This window comes from Monocercomonoides exilis (genome assembly GCF_001643675.1).
Source record: "Monocercomonoides exilis strain PA203 chromosome Unknown scaffold10-1930038, whole genome shotgun sequence".
NCBI classification, from domain to species: Eukaryota; Preaxostyla; order Oxymonadida; family Polymastigidae; genus Monocercomonoides; species Monocercomonoides exilis.
The window spans coordinates 582,454-600,022 of record NW_027150555.1 but is presented as its reverse complement, the minus strand read 5'-3'; the positions used below and the strand labels follow the sequence as shown (position 1 = coordinate 600,022).

The window sequence follows — 17,569 nt, the reverse complement described above, 5'->3', positions numbered from 1 at the left end:
GACTCAAGAAAGAAGCATGAAAAATGAAAACAATGATTATGCTTTCAATGTTGCCTTCGAAGCGCCATATGCATCATCGCTCCCGTTTAAACCGTTGATCTTGTTCCAATGTTTAATCACTGTTATATAAATTATTTATATTCACTTCTGCATTCAAATCTCAACCTATTACGCATGAATCAAATCCAATGCTTTATCTTTTTTATTGTTTTCAAGAATATGATATTGAGAAAGAAATACATTAGAAGAGAGTAAAATAAGAGTCCATATTTTTCAAATCAGGAGTTTTCCATTTGGATCCAGTTGTTGAAGATTAAACGATTAATTATTAAAATTTTCTTTTTCAATCACTTATTCTTTGAAAAGTTCTTCTTTTTTTGACAAATCTTTCACATCGAATAAGGTTCGGGAACATCATTGATTTGATTTGACAGATTTTCAGAAAATAAATCGAGATTCTAAAAAATGAGGTGAAGTTGCTGTGTGAGACAAGTTCAGAAATGGACGCTTCAGGAACAAAAGAAAAGAGATCAAAAAATGAAGGAGGGGCTACAATGAGGAGTGCTAAAAATGAAAGAACTAACATGAAGTCAAAAAGATGCGATTGATTTGATTTTGTAAGTTGTGGAGATTTATGATTTTCTCTTCTTCATTTGACTTTTATCGATTATTAATGATGATTTTTGAAAAAAATATTCTTTTTTTGTTTTTGTTGCTTATTAATTGGAAATATCCTTGATGATGGATTCACACATTGAAAAAAAAACTTCAGATTGATTAAAGAGGATGAAGTTTTGATAATGAGTGACAAAATGATAATCTTCGAAAAATAAGGATATAGATTATTTGAAGTTGATTTCACTTTTGTTGTGAATGAATTATGCTCTTTCAACTGTTTGTTTTCAAATATTCACATTTGGACTGAATGAAAAAATAACGAAAAATTGAATCTTTTTCATAATCTGGTGAAATTAACACTTGTTGCATTTGCCTCCTTTCATCTTTTCAATAATTATCTGTTTGCATGAAAGTGAATTGAACGAATCTCTCAAATTAATTAGAAAAATTATTTTAATCAACACGACAAAACTCGTTAAAAGAGAAGGCAAAATTGAGACAAAAAAAGTGAGATAAATATTAAATACCTATTATGAACAAAAAACGGAATTCAACAAAAAACAAGATCAACAGAAAATAATTTAATTGTGAAATGGATTCTTTGCTTTTGTGTGAAATGAAACATTTCTATTGAACAGAAAAACACATACAATACATAACAAACATAACATGCATACAGAAAACATAATAAACTACATATCATAATGGATAAATAAATATTGACAGAAGCATAAACATAAACATAAATACACACATGAATTGAATAATACAAGAAAAAAAAGATTTATCACAAAAAATGTTATTCGTTTCACATTCATTCAACAATTTTTCCTGGCAAAACGATTTTGATTGTTTGTCTCTCTTCTGATTCCTCATCTCCACTCTCAACGTAGCTTCTTCTGACAATCCTCCCATTCTGGATATAAATCCCATCAGATATCGTCATGATCAGCTTCTCTTTCGGAAAATGCCCCAAACACTCTCGCTTCACGCTCTCCAGCCCAATTCTCTCGTTTGCCTCCTGCCAAAAACATCCTTTCACAAGTTCGCAAAAACTGCTCTCGCTCACTTCTAACAGGCACGGCCTCTCCCCATTCATTATCTTCTTCCCCGCAACCTCAGCTTCGTATTCCCCAAATGGAACATCAAGCGTCAGACACTCCCACAGCATCATCCCGATCGAGAATGCAACTGTCTTCTTTGTGGCATGCTTCTTTGCCCCGCTCATCAGCTCCGGCGCCTTCCACCTCAAACACTCATTTCTGTTGTCTTCATCATCCTCAAACGCTGATGAAGGTGGAGGCGAGTGTGTGCATCTCTTGTTCCTTCTTGAGCCATCAGACGAAGATGTCACAATCGTGGATGATGAAATCGAAGATGAATCAGAATCTGAAGAAGAACAGTCGAAGTGCATCACAATGCAGATCACCATGTGTTCAGAGAAGAGCACAATGTGAGGGCTGAGGTTTTCCAAAGAAGAAAGAGGATTTTCCATTTCATCAAATGAGTGGAGTGCTCCATTCGCCACCCAGAACAGGATTTGGGCAGCTGTCTGCTCCCTCTCCTGCAAACTCCCAATCGCCATCTCCTTCTTTTCATTCCTCCCATGCAGCAACATGAACAGCGAATCTCTCAAATCCACAATCAGTTTCTCATGAGGAGATGAGCAGGCTATTGCATCCACCAAGTTAGACATGGACGAGGTGGTTGGGCACAGACTCTCCGATCGAACAAATGTTGTGTCTGTGTCTGAAGTGTCTGTTGTTGAAGTGGATGAAATGGATGGAGATGGTGTTCTTTTTCTTGTCTCTTCCTCTTCCTCCTTTTCCAGTGCCCAATCGGGAATCTTGTCTGAGTCCTTTCCCAATATGTATTCTGTTGATCCACTCTCGCTCAAAAGATACTCTTCAGACTCCGAATGCACCATCTCCTTCCCATTCATTCTCTTCTTTATTCTCTCTTCATTTTTCTTCTCTGCTTCTCTCTCTGCTCTTCTCCACTGCTCCTCAGGTGACATCTCCATCGTCACCATCTCAAATGCTTTCGGATCCTTTTTAATATTGTCTTCCACGATTATCTCCAATTCTTCTGTTCGTCTCTTTTGTTTTCTCCATCGAACAGCCAAAATAATTGATACAATCAGAACAATTAATAGTATCACAACAAGCACAATGACAATCAATAACCAATAAGATTTCCCTTCTTTTCCTCCTTCAACAAGTTGTTCATCTCCTTTTGATTCAGATCCACTTGCATTCTTCAAGATGAATGATTGTGTTGATGAAGGAGATTCTTCATTCCCAAACAAAACATGCACACTCACTTCTATTTCATCTCCACAACTGTTGATGAGATCTTTTCCCACACTCCCTTCGACTTCTTTTTCTGACAAAAATCCATTTGAATCAAAATCATGTTTTTCAATCTCTTTCTCTTCTCCTTTCCTCTTCACAACTGAGAATGACAGATTGCATGGAACAAGAAGCAATCCTTTGAATGTCAGCTTCATTCTTTCAATCTCTTCTATTGCTTCCACACTCTCTAATACAGGAATGAAGAATGATGAATCTCTCTCAGAAACAATCCCTTCAAAACTGCACCCTTCATTCAACATCCAGAGTGATGTGTTTGGCAATATGCCATCTCCTCCTTTCAAACTCATCACATTCAATGTTCCTGAGTCTGAGCAAATGATATTTCTTCTTAATGATGGATATCCTTCAATTGATGGATTGTTATTCAAAAACTCTCCTTTCTCAATAATCACATTTCCTCCGCTCATTGTTATTCCTCCTTCTGATGAATTTGAGATTGTTGTGTCTTTCATCAAAACAGAACTCTTCACAATATCCACTAAAGATCCATCCCATCTGCACATCTCTTCTTTTTCATTCAAAGACCGATCATTTCTTTCATTTGAACTCCTATCGAAAATGCAATTATCCATTTTCGCATCTGTGCAATCCTTCAATTTCATCAATTTCCCCTTTGCTTTATTTGAACTGGCTCCGCCTATTGTACAATTTGTCAATTCCATTGCCTTTTTCATTGTCAAGCAAGATATCAATGATTCTTCATTTCCTTTAACTGAAATATTTCTTGTATTTAATCTGTCCATATTCAATTTTCCGCATTCATTAATATCTATCAGAGAAGCTTTAATTGTTGAATTGCAAAATGTCAATGAATCAATAACTGATGGAAGAGAAGATGAAAGATATAATGCAGATTTTTGAAGAATGAGATTTGATATTGTGCATCCGTCAAGTTGTAATTCACCCTTTTTCATATTAATAATGTGAAATGGAATGTTTGCAAAATCTTCATTATCTCCTTCTGTCAATTGTTTTGAGCTGAATGAACAATTCATCACTTCAAGAATCCCTCCTTCTGGTGAGATCAGTGATTCATGTTGAGAAATGAAATTCGAATCAAACACAAAGCTAACTCTCAGCAATGAAACTTCTCCTGTTGTTGATATTACAGAATCCTTTGTTCTGTCAATCCCTGATTTCATTTCAATTTTGCATTCAACCTTTCTCTTTGAGCTCAAACTCATCTCTTCCAGATTTATCTCTCCACCAATCACACTCTCATCAACAACAATCATTTGACTCATGAAATCTGAAGTCAGATGCATCAGTCCATGATCAATCGAATAACATGGAAGTGCATTTGTTCCACACTGTTTTTCATCTGATCCATTCACGCTGCTCACAATGATTGTGTCGCTCTGATGGATTGTCACAAATCCAATCAGATCTGTATCATTCGGATAATCACATTCATCTCTTCCATATATCGCATTAATTCGAGAATAATAATTCTCTCGAAGATCAAACTGAAATTGGCTTTCATTGATCTGCGATGTGATGTTGAAACATTCAATGAAAATATCATTCCCCACACTTGCCTCGTTGTTGCTGAATTTCATTCCCTCAAAAGTGAAATCCAATTCTCCTCTTTCCTTTGTTTCCAAATACACTCCTCCTCCTCTCCCTGTGCTGCTGTTGCAGATGCAATGACTGATTGTTGATTCAATCATCTTCATTGATCCTGATGCACCCAATGTGAAGAATATCGCCCCTCCTTTTTCACTCATTTCTGCTTTGTCTTCTGTGATGTTGCTCGAATTCACAACAAAACAAATCTTTTTCTCATTCTTTGATTCCAAAATACTTGGTCCATTGTCACTTTTCTTCACTCCTGAAAATGATGATTTCTCAATCTCAATATTTACACATTCTTCATTCACTCCTTCATTTATCTTCAATCCTGCTTCAGATTTCTTGATTGACAAAATGCATCCCCTGCTTTCATTCAACGATTCCACTCGAACATTCACAAAATGGCAAGTAATTCCAGAATCATGAATGACAAAAATGTTGTTTCCAACATTGCATAATTCCATTGAAAAATCATTCACTTTCACATTTCCTCCAATCATATCCACAAACACACAATCAAATCCATTGTTCACTTCTGCTTCTGAATGGAATGAGCATCCAGTTATCACCAAATCTCCATTTATATTTGAAATAATTGTTTTGGCTGAGTTGTCAAATCCAGATACCAGTTGGAGTTGGATGTTGGACAATTCAAGATGATTATAATTTTCCATGAAATATTCCAGTTGACTTCCAATTGCCTTTTCAAAATTCAATATCGCTTTTATATCTTCTTCTCCCATCTTCACACTCTTTTTGATCTGATAATTGGACATGTTGAATGAATCTCGAATAAAAGTTGATCCTTCAATCTGAATTGTTTTCTTTCCAATCTCCTTTTTCATGTTTTCCATCCCTTTCCACACTGTGAAGCATGGTTCTTCCTCACTTCCACAACGCACCACATCATATCCTTCAGATGAGATAAATATCTCAAATGAGGCGTATGGAATCAAAAACATGAACAAATCCTTTTCTTGATGAAAATCATCACTTCCAACAAACAAATTGCAATCATTTATCATTGTGGAATAATCGAACTTGAATGATTCATTTGTCACTGAACTGTTGAAATCCTTTCCCAAAATGAACAAGTTCTTTCCAATGGCTGCATTGTTATTCTCAAAAGTTACTCCAACATCAAAAAGAAATGGCTTCTCATTCAAACAATTTTGATAATCCAAATACAAGAACCCTCCTTTTCCATTGATTTCTGAAAGTGAACACGATGATGCATTTGTTGATTTTATGATCAAATCTTCGTCATTTTTTAATGTCACTTTTGCAAGACCTCCTTCTTCACCGCTTCCTGTATTCTTGATGTTTGAAAAGTTGTTATTTTCAAGCAAAACAGAAGAAGCCATCATCAATGGAGATATGGCAAATGAACAATCTTTTAGACTGCATCCCTTCAATGTGCAACGTCCAGTGGTTGTGGATATCAACGAGTATTGAATGATATCTGATGACTGATTTTCAAATAAACAGCTTACGAGGTGAAGAGCTCCACTCGATGAGATCAATGAATTCATTTTTGGCTCAAATTGATTTGGAATTTGCAACTTCAAAGATAACAAGCTGAGTGATACTGTTGAAGAAATAACAGATGTTGATGATGATGCAGAATTCCCTTTGATTCTCTCATTAAACTGAACAGGCTTATGTTTAATGGTATCTCCTTCATTCACACATCCTTCAATCGCAAGTGCATCTGTGAATGAATAAATATCTTCAATTGTCCCTTCGTCTTTCACATACACCTTCCTTTCTCCTTCTGTCCCGCTTCTGTCAATGTGGCTTATTCCACTCCACATCGATTCACATGGATGTCCATCGCTCCCACATCCCAATGTGTCATACCCCTCCCTCGACACACACACCTCCATTCCCTTCATTTCAACAAGAAACAGCCCAAGATCAACACTCTCTGCAAAATTGTCTCTGTCAATCCCTTTCATATCAACTTCCATCCATTCTCCTTCTCCATTTTCATATTTATATTCAAATCCAAACCTCTCCTTCGTCACTGTTTCATTCAGTTTCTTGCACGAAATGAACAAATCCCTTCCCTCAGTTGCAACATTGCCTTCGAATGTCAATGTTGAAAGTGAAAAGTTATTCACACAATTGTCACTCAAATCCAGATATATTCCTCCTCCTCTTCCTCCATTTCCATTTGCAGAGCATTTCAATATGGATGATGATCCAATTTCAAGCAAATCATTCAGCTTCATCTCGCTCTTCACACATCCTCCACTCACACTTTCTGTCTCAATATTCTCAAATCTGCTTTCTCCACCAACCCTCAAACTCGATCCTCCATTCAACGTTATCAGCGATCCTGCTCCCACAACACACCCCAATGCTGTCATGTTCCTCAATGTCACTTCCGATCCACCATTCCCCACTATCACTCCTCCTCCACTGGTCTCTATTCCATTTAATGCACAGTTCTTAAATATCGCATTCCCTCCTCCAAATCTTGCAATTCCACATCCTTCGAATGTTATCCCATTCATTTCTGTTCTCTCTATATGAATTACCCCTCCATTCCCAATCACTATCCACTTCCCACACTCATTCACATTTGAATTCACATTTGAATTCCCTTCTCCTCCTGAAAACAAACAATCCAAAATGAAACATTCACCAGTCCTCACTTCCACAATCGATTCATCACCACTTGCACTTGCAGATGAAGAGCATGGAAGCGAAATCTGAAGAAGTGACAAAGTCAAATGAGTTTGCCCATCTCCTTCTGTCAATTCAAATTTCCCTCCTTCCTTCACAACCAGTTCTCTCGTTTCTTCATTCCCTTCGATTGTCAGTCCTTTCACTTTTCTGTTGATCGTCTTGCTCACTGAAGCAGCACCAACAAGCACAATCCTCTCTATCTCATCGTTCAACCGATCAAATCCAATATCAACAGACGAGCAAGGATTTTCTTTCACTCCACAACTTGATAATTCGTTTCCAGCATTGCTCACAAACAAATTCGTTCCCAATCTTGGAAACAGATAATTGATCAGCGAGTCTTCTTTTCTTTGTTCAAATGACTCAAGCACCCACATCTTATTTTCTGCTGTGATTCTTGTGGTTGTCCCATCCCAAAATGCTGGAAGAAGCATCCTCCATGGTGATCCACACACCAAATACACATCTTCTCCTTTTTCTGCAACATTGTTCGCAAAATCATCATTCTTCATAGAGTATTCAATATTCGTTGTTTCAAATGTCAGATGCATCCCTCCTCCTTTTCCACTTCTATCTGAAACTGTGCATCCATTCATCTTGTTATCATCAAACAACAGTTTTCCTCCATCTCCCACAATCATAACAATCCCTCCCCCAATTGCGCTCATTGACTCGCATTTGCATTCCTCAAATACGCATTTGTTAATATCCACACACTTCCCACTCCCCACTCTCCCATTCAACACTCCTCCATTCCCATTCTCTCTCTGAATTGATTTGAATGAACAGTTGTTGAATTTAGTATTAATCCCTTCTCCAATCTCAATCTCATTTCCATCATCAAAACGAGATTCATTCATCGTCGTGTTCTTAATCTCAACATCTCCATTTCTCAGCTCAAATAAGCTTCTTCCCTCATTTTCTCTTGTAACATTCCTCACAATCACCTCATCAATCAACCCCTCAACTCCTGCTCCATCAAAAGTCACCATCCCTGATTTGGTCATTGCAAAATCTCCAAATTCACATCTCACCAACTCCACTTTCCCTCCTTTCCCACAAATCAATCCAACTCCAATCTCTTGTGATTCTGCTCCAAATGAACATCCTTCAAATTTTAATGTGCTTGAACTGCACAAAAATACACACTCCTTTCTTGATTCGGCAAATGTTGATATCGAAAATACCAATGATGAAAACGATATTGCTTGTTCGCTTTTTATCAAAAATTCATTTCCTCCTTCTCCTCTATCGTTAATTCCAATCTTTGCCTTTGGAATATCTCCATCAATGTTCATTTGTTGAATGTTGAGTGTCATTTCATCGAAAATAGAACTTCCATCAACAAGCTTCAGTGTTGCTGGTGATACGCCAAACATATTTGTTCCTGCATATATCAATGTGGAGCATGCAAAGTCAGAATATCCGCATCGATGATAGTTCATCCCTCCACTTCCCCCATTCACATACCCAACACTCGGCTTCTCTCGAAAGAACACAACAACGGGGATCAATTTCAACTCATTCCCATCTTCTGCTCCCATAAGATCTTTTATGTTGAATCCATCTCCTTCAATCTCAAATGAGAAGTTGAATGATGCTCTATTCACCAATTGTGGCAAATCTGTTCCTTCAACAAACACATTGTTTCCTCCATGTGCCGCTGTGTTTGCTCCCTCGCCTGTTCCAAATGCCAATTCACTCATCATAAAGTCGCTTCCTCCTTCTTCGCATCTCAGCAACACTCCTCCTCCATATCCCCCAACCGATCCCTCACCTCCAGCTGAGCATTTCTCAAATGATGTCACCATTTCACTCTTCCCCAAACGCATTTCTCCTGTTCCCTTCAAGATCACTGCCATCCCTCCTCCACATCCATTCAATGTTCCACATCCTTCAATCACAACATCCTTCACTTCAACAGCACATCCATCCCCAACTTCTCCACTCACAACGCTCCCATTTCCCTCCAAACTGCAAGTTTTCATAATCGTGCAATTCCTCATCCTCAGCTTCTTTCCATTATCATCCCATATCAGTCCTTTCCCTCCCATCACACGTTCTTGTGCTGTCACATTCACAATCGTTAATGAACTCGATGATGATGAATACTCAATCAAACCTTTGGCATTTGTTGTTTCAACACTCTCAAGCAATGCATTCTCAATCGAACCCTCCCCATTTATATCAACAACAACGAATGGATTCAATCCAAATTTCGCATGATTCATGCTGAAATCGAAAATGGACAGTCTCCCACTTCGAACACACGCAAAAGAACAGCTGCACTCTCCCTCTCTTGTTTTGCTTTCAACAGAACATCTCTCAATGATCAGCGTTCCATTTGAGCCTGAAACACAAAATATCTTTGTTTGTGCCAACGCAACTGATGATGGCTGTGAACACAAAACAACAAAACATATCCTCTCAAATGTGGCAGATGAGGTGGAAACATCCATCATCCAGTCTCCACCAAATCCATTCCCCACCATCTCCATATTCGTCTTTGTCAACACCCCACAAAAATGATATCCCTCCACACCATCCAACTCAACAATTTCTTTCATTTCATATCTTTCCCCAAACTCAAGATATCTTTCTTGTCCTTCCAGCCTCCTTGCTCCATAACCAACCGTCTTGCATCGCAGTTCATCAAACCCACACACAACAACATCCTTCCCTTCATCTCCCATCTTGATCCTATTCAGCTTTTCTGCCAGATAAAACTTCAGCGGAATAACAACATCCCTCCACTTCCCATCCATCCCCATCGCTTCAACTGATAAATCTGAAAGTGCAATTACAAATTTAATGTGCTCGCCTGTCACACTCCTCTCCAAATCTCCTGACTCAATAAACACATTCCTCCCATATTCTGCCTCATTTCCATCAAATATCAAATCTCCTGATAATTCAAATCTTGCACCTGCATCCATCAAAGAAAGAAATATCCCTCCTCCTTTCCCTTCACTTCCACTCATTGATGGAGCATAACACTTTTCAAATCTTGTTGATGAGACATACAGCTCAGAGGGATTTTCCAATGAAACTGACAATCCTCCCCCTCCTTTTCCATTCTCATTCACCTTGCACATCCTGAATGTGCAATTCTCAATTTTCATTGTGTCTTTGCTTCCATCACCATTCGATCTCAAACAAAGGCATCCACCATCTCCTTTCCCTCTCGTGATGTTCTCAAATGAAATGTTCTTCAAGGTGATTGATGAACACTTCTCAACCTGAATTACTCCACAACTCGGCAGATCACAATTTGCGATCGAGCAATTCTGAATTGTGGCTGAGCTGCTTGCGGCAATTTCAATCAATCCATTCACTCCATTTGATATTGTTTGATTGATTATCACTTCATCCATAGTGCATTCTCCACTCCCGTTCACAACAATCACACATCCTCCAAATCTCACTTCTCCCACACTTTCTCCGCAACTCATCCAGATAATCTCCACTTTCCCTCCACTTGCACTCACAAACACATAATTCACTGAATCCACTCCACTTCCCATCTTTATCCCACAATCAGCAAATTTCAATGTTCCACTTGTTGAATGAACAAATGATGATCGTCCCCCAATCGACCCACCCAATTCAAACAATATCCCCGTCAATGTTGATAAAACACTGTTCATCACCAATGCTTCTTGTGTCTTAGTACTTGTTCCTCCAATTCTTATTCCAATATTTTTGTTGCTCGAATCAATCTCAAATGACTGTTTGTTCAACTGCACTTCTTCATCAAATGAAAATGTGCTTTTCAGTCTGATGTTCCGTTTTGAACTCGGATACCGATATTCACTCGCTTCTTCAATTGTTCTGCATGCATAGTCTTCATATCCACACAATCTTAATTCACTTCCTTGCTCCCTCCCACTCACATACGCTGGTGATGAAAACGTCCGAAGAAACACAACAAGTGGAACAATCAGCTTTGGCTTGTTTCTTTCTCTTCCACAAAGTTCATTGAAGTCTGTGTGGTTAATTCGAATTTCTGGATTGAATCCAATTGAAGTGCTGTTGATGACAGCCGATAAATCCTGTGCTTCCACAAATAAATTCTTCCCTTTCCATGCGTTACACCCACAAAATGCCATGCTCTCCAATGAAAACCTTCCCATTTGATCGGCAAGTTCAGCAAACATCCCTCCTCCCAATCCTCTCCCTCCATTCACAGCCTCACTTGATAGCACTTTTCATTCAGACAAATTCGCCTTTTTCATTTCCAAACTCCCTCCCTTCCCCACTGATATCATCAACCCTCCTCCTTTCATTTCGTTTCCACCTGAGCATGTCGAGGACAAATTGCATTCTTCAATTTTCACATTCCCATCATCTCCCATCCCAACATTCAAACATCCCCCTCCTCCATTTCCACCTGCAACTTCCACCTCCACTCCACTCATTCTGCTGTTCAACATCTCCAATCGAACTCCACTTGTCATCGTTATTGGTGATTTCCCATTCATTGTCAGCGTCACTCCACTTTCAATCACAAGTCTATCAACAATCAGATTCCCTCCTGCCATGTCAATGATGCTGTATCCTATCTTTCCATCAGTCATTGCCCCACTTTCAAATGAGGCTGAACAGTTCGTCACACTGAGTGTTGATGTTGAATGAATGAATGCTTTTCTCCTGGAATTCAACTGACTCTTCACAATAAATGAAAGTCTCCTCATTGCCAGTGAATTCGAATATCCAACAAGATAATCTTGTGTGGCTGATCCTCCATCACTCACGTTCACTCCCATCCTCTCCCCCGCTGATGATGTTATTCTGCCTGAAATACTCACGCCAAATGATGGTCCTGTTATTTCCTTCGTTATTGATGAAGATGAGACAATTTCTATTTCGTTCACAGTGCTGCTCATTCTTGAGTTCGCACAATAATCAACTGTCAAACACCTGAATCCATCAAATCCACAATGATTGTGGTCCATCCCATTTCCTCCACTCCCATCAACAATCACCTTTGTCTCCATTGAACACAAATACACAAACAGTGGAATCACTCCACTTTCATCCCCATTTTCACTCCCACTCAGTTTCAACACATCTGATGGGATGGTGCTTGAGTCAAAAAAGGCAAATGTGTCTGTATTCACTTTTGATTCCAAAAACACTCCACTCCCACAATCAACAAACACATCCTTCCCAAATGAGGCCACATTCCCCTTCACTTTCGAAAATTCAACATTCTGCCCAATTGTCAATCCACATCCCCCATTCTCCATCAACACAAACATCCCTCCTCCTCTCCCTCCTCTCCCTCCATTATTCTCTGCCTTATTCCCATCAATCACACTCGACCCATTCACAACCACTTTCCCATTTCCCTTCAATCCAACATACATTCCTCCTCCTTTTCCACCAACACAACTGCACCCATTCACATCGCATCCATCAACAGTCAACGTTCCACTCGTTCCAACTGTTCCCTTCATCCATCCTCCATCTCCCTCATTCCTTTTGACTCCACTGATATTGCATCCTGAACAAATCACACTCCCCATTCCTTCACAAAATTCAATCGCTGAATGAGCTCCAAACACAAGTGCTCCGCTAATCACAAATCGTTCCATGTTCAGACTCCCACTCTGCGCGTTCACAATGCTGTATCCAAAGTTCACACTCGATGTGCTCTCTGATGAATGAGCAACTGAACAGTCTGTGAGTGTGAGTGATGAGCTTGTCGAAGTAATGAGCGATGTTGCACTCGATAACGAAAATGGAATTTGGAACCCAATGTTCTTGATTGAACTCGCACTCTGTACATTTATCAAATACGAAGATGTCATTCCACTGGGCAACCAAACATTCACATTCGTCTTGTTAATCCCACAATACACCTCCCATTCATATGACCCTGCCATCGACACAACTTCTCCCAGCTCAAACCCTGGATCCAACACAATATTCTTCTTTGACGAACTGAATCTGTTTTGAGCAGCAAACGCGATTGTGGAACATGGAAAATACCCAAACCCACAAAACCACGAGTCATATCCTCCACACCCATTCACCTCTTTCCCCACATGTGCTGCTCCTGAAAATGTCTCCAAAAACACATTCAATGGGAATATTCCCATCCCTATCTCGTTCCGGTCATATCCCATTAACTCATCATAAATAGAAACATTTCTCGAGAAATTCAGCTTTGTGGCTGTTATTGTCCCACTCACCAGCCTGCTCCCATTCACATACACATCTTTCCCTCCCGATGTTGCACTGCAACCAACAAAACTCACTGATGATATCGTAAAATCAAATGAGTTATCTGCCAGAAATAGCATCACCCCTCCTCCATATCCTCTGCAACTGCATCGATTAAATGCTGTTGCTCCTCCACTGTGTGATGTTGAATCTCCAATTCGAACTTTGCTTGAAGAAGATGATAACTCAACTTTTATCCCTCCACCATTTCCTCCCAAACACTCGCATCCTTCTATTGTTGTATTCCACACCACAAATGTCTCTCCTCCCTTCGCACTTTTTGCCATCACCACACCATCCCCTGTTGTCCGATTCACATTCCGAATTGTCACATTCCCCAGCAAACTCTCTCCTGATGACGATCCAGCTGATGATGGTTCGGCAAATAGTGGTTGATTCATTTTTATATTTTTGATCTCCACATCAACCATCTTCAGCTGTCTCAGAGCCACTTCAAATACAGATGCTGATATAACACTTCCTCCAATTATTCCTGAGATCAGCACATCCTCCAATGAAAGTGATCCACTTCCATCAGTAACAACAAATACACTCGGCGATGGACTTCTTGTCGCGTTGTGATCGATCCCCACATGCTCCACCTCCAGTTGACCAGAAGATATGCTAAACAGAGGAGTTGCAGGCGAAGAAAGAGAATTCGTCCCAATCACACTCACCGTCTTCCCTCTCCCAACAATCGAAATCTTCTTTTCCCCAACACTGATTGTATTCTCTTCGCTCGCATGCCTCCCACCCAGCACTGTGATTGTTAAGCTAACCTGTATTTCACACATCTTTAAGGCTTTCTCCACTGTTAGACATGGATATGTCTCGTTTGCCCCACACAGCTCATATGAGTCATTTCCGCCATCAGAAACATAAATTGTCTTGTCCTTCAGCCACCATTTCTTTTCTGCATGTTTGAAAGCTTTGTTTCCATAATAGCATACTCTCGTGTCATTAGCATTCGTTGTATACGATTCATAGAAGGGATTGTTCGATGAAAAGAAATTGCCGTCATCTGAAAAATACGCATCGTGGCCATATGGAGTGGAAGTGGTTGTGCATCTGCAATCATGAAAGAAGAAGAAATAGAAATAAAGATTGTTGCTTGGAGCTATTCGTTGATTTGGAAAAATGCAAAATCCTCCACCATATGACACTGTTGAACAAGATGTGAACCGAAGACTCCTCATTTTGAATTCAACCGGTACCATATTTATATGAATCCCTCCTCCATACGATTCAGAAGTGGAGCATGAAGTAAAATTGCATTCAAATACACAAGCACTCTCCCCCTTTCCACTATCTGCTTCAATACAGTCAGATCCAGAGACATGAAAATAATGAAGATTAAGCCCTCCTCCATCATTGAATGCTTCACATTTCAGAAATTCACACCCACTGATCCTTATGCATGAAGAAACGTTGTAAGCATATATTCCACCTCCACGAAATTCTGGAGCAATGCAAGTATTAAACAAGCAGCTTTCAATCTCAACAGAATTGATTCCATTGCACATGACTGCTCCTCCAGCATAATAAGCATAGCAATCATTGAATGAGCAATGAGAAACAAATATAGATCCATTATTCAATTCATTTATACCAATAGCACCTCCACTCGAAACTCCGTCTGAATAAGAATTATTTGTTCCATTTGCTTTTGAACCATTCCATTCGCACCAAGTGAATGTGTTTGCTCCATTATCTGTTAAATTCTGCCTTCCTGGGGATTTCTTGTTATCTTCGCTTCCAATGAATTCAACATTTCTTGTGCGGCAGCACCCAACAAATGAGGTGTTTGAAACAACCAGCGATGAAAGTGGAGAATTGATTGATTGGATGATTCCTCCATCATACACATCACGAACTGATGAAAACAAGCAGCCATCCATCAAAATGGAGCTTTTCCAACAATATGTTGAAATAGATCCTCGAGTCGATGGAAAAGTCGAAATGTTTGAAAAAACCATGTTTGAAAGTGAAGCACTCTCAATGGATGGTGATGAAAAAAATGGTGCTGAAGAGAGTGCCATTGAAGAAAAACGAGATGAACAAATCGAAACTCTTCCAAAACATTGCAAACGATCCTCAGATGGATTTGAAGCAAAAAGAGGAGGAATTTGAGGGAATTGAGTTTTTGAAGTTTTGAGAGAGATATTCACCAATGTTGCACAGCTTCCCTTCAAATCCAATGGAGAAACATCACCTTCCACAATCACCCCACATCCATCCATCGCAATCTCACTTTCGCTCCAAGCACAGGCAATGCCTTTTCCATCTCCACAGCCCATCCCCAATCCTCTCAAAAGCACTGACGAATTCTTCAAAACCACACATCCTTTCATCTCACTTCTCCCAAATCCATTCCCCTTTCCACTCACTCTCAAATTTTCAGTATTTGCACAATCCTCACATTTTTCATCAAAAGGATCATTGCTCCTCACTTTTGTTTTGTTTTCCTTGTTTTTCATCAAAACCTCTTTTCTTTCATCAGCTCCTTCGCTGTCTCCATTTTTGAGGGAACAATTCATTTCCTTGTTTTTTGTATCAAATGTTTTCATCTCAAACACACCATGATCAAAGGAATATTTGCATGCAGGAATCATTTCGTTTTCCTGCTCTCTCTCCTTCGAGGATGCATCTTCAATTGTTGAACCCAAGGACATGCACTGACATTGCAATATGGATGCAGAGGCAACAAAACTCAAAACAACAAATACTCGATTTCGCATTCGATTCTCTTTTTATTCTGTTTTTTCTCAATCGAGTTATTCTGTAATGGGTCATTTTGATAAATCATTCATCTTTTCTTCTTTTTTCCTGAAAAATTCAAAATTTGTAAACAATAAGATGTTTCATGAAAGAATAAATGATGAATGCACACTTTTTGAATCATCAATAATAAGAATTATTTGAATGAATATTTTTTCAATTTTGAACTCTTCAGAAACAACAATAAATGCGCTAAATACCAACTGCAAATGAATTCAGAAACTGTTGTGATCCATTTCTTTTTTCATTCTAATATTAAAGGTTCAAAAAAAAATGGAGCAAACAGCTTTTTCATTCAAAAACAATGAATAATCAACAAAAAGGCACAATGAGAAAGAAATACAAACATTCAAAAAAAATATATGAGATAAAAAAGGTGAGCAAATGCAACAAGTTGTTATTCCATGTTCTCACTTTTCTATCATCAAACTTTTTTTTATTTTTCAAAAATACATTTCAGCTTGTCATCTCAAACCTCATTTCAATCTTTCATTTTCTGACTCATTGCTTCCTCTCAAAAAAGTTGTGTCTGATTGTCCTTTGTTTTGTCAATTTGTTATCTAATTCTTTCATCCTGTGAGTCAATACAGTTCCCGTTCGTTTCACGAAAAGAAATGACAGTTAATGCAAAGATAGTGGATGAAAGATGAATCCTTTGGAATGCTGTGCAGATAGAAATATTCAACTCCAAATTTGAAAAAGAACAATTCCTGGCAAAATTCATATTCCAAAAAATGGATTTTTAACAAAAACAATGAAATAAAAAAATCAAACCAAATTGTCTTCTCACTTCATCTTCCTCTGAGAATTTGTTTCCTCAAAGTGTGAAATTAGCTCCGATTTCATTGTTCCTCATTTCCTTCCTTCTTTCGTAGTTGTCTTAAAATAACTTGAACAATCCAAAAAAGATAATTCCCTTCAGCTCCTGATTTGTCACAATTGCTGATTATCATTTCAAAATCTGAATGTTGCACATTTCCATCTGTCTACCTGCTAATATAAAATAAAAATCAATTAATCCAGAATAAAAGAAAAAAAAATAAATTGATTTCAAACAATAGATACAAACAAATATAAAACACCTCTTTTTGTTTTTCAATTGATAAGACTCCTAAAGGTATGCTTTGATTGGATATAACCTTTCCATCCAAAGCCATTTTCTTCTTTTGATGTTGAGATTGATATTTCCAAATCTCATGCAACTGCTTCATCTTTCTTGAGAACTCCATTTTTCCTTTGTTCTCTTTTGGCATTAACTTTTCATTTGCATGAATGAAAAAAATTGAAAATTCAGCCAATACAAG

General features: G+C 38.6%; 1 protein-coding gene across 1 annotated transcript; it reads right to left on the bottom strand.

The window, feature by feature from the left end:
- Positions 1-1,432: 1,432 nt before the first annotated feature.
- MONOS_1597fu1598 (uncharacterized protein) lies at positions 1,433-16,225 on the bottom strand (the record flags this gene model as incomplete). The annotated part of the gene is made up of 2 exons (XM_067868884.1): positions 1,433-11,463; positions 11,503-16,225. 2 exons carry the CDS (start codon positions 16,223-16,225, stop codon positions 1,433-1,435), a joined length of 14,754 nt encoding a protein of 4,917 aa, XP_067731924.1.
- Between the last annotated feature and the right edge of the window lie 1,344 nt (positions 16,226-17,569).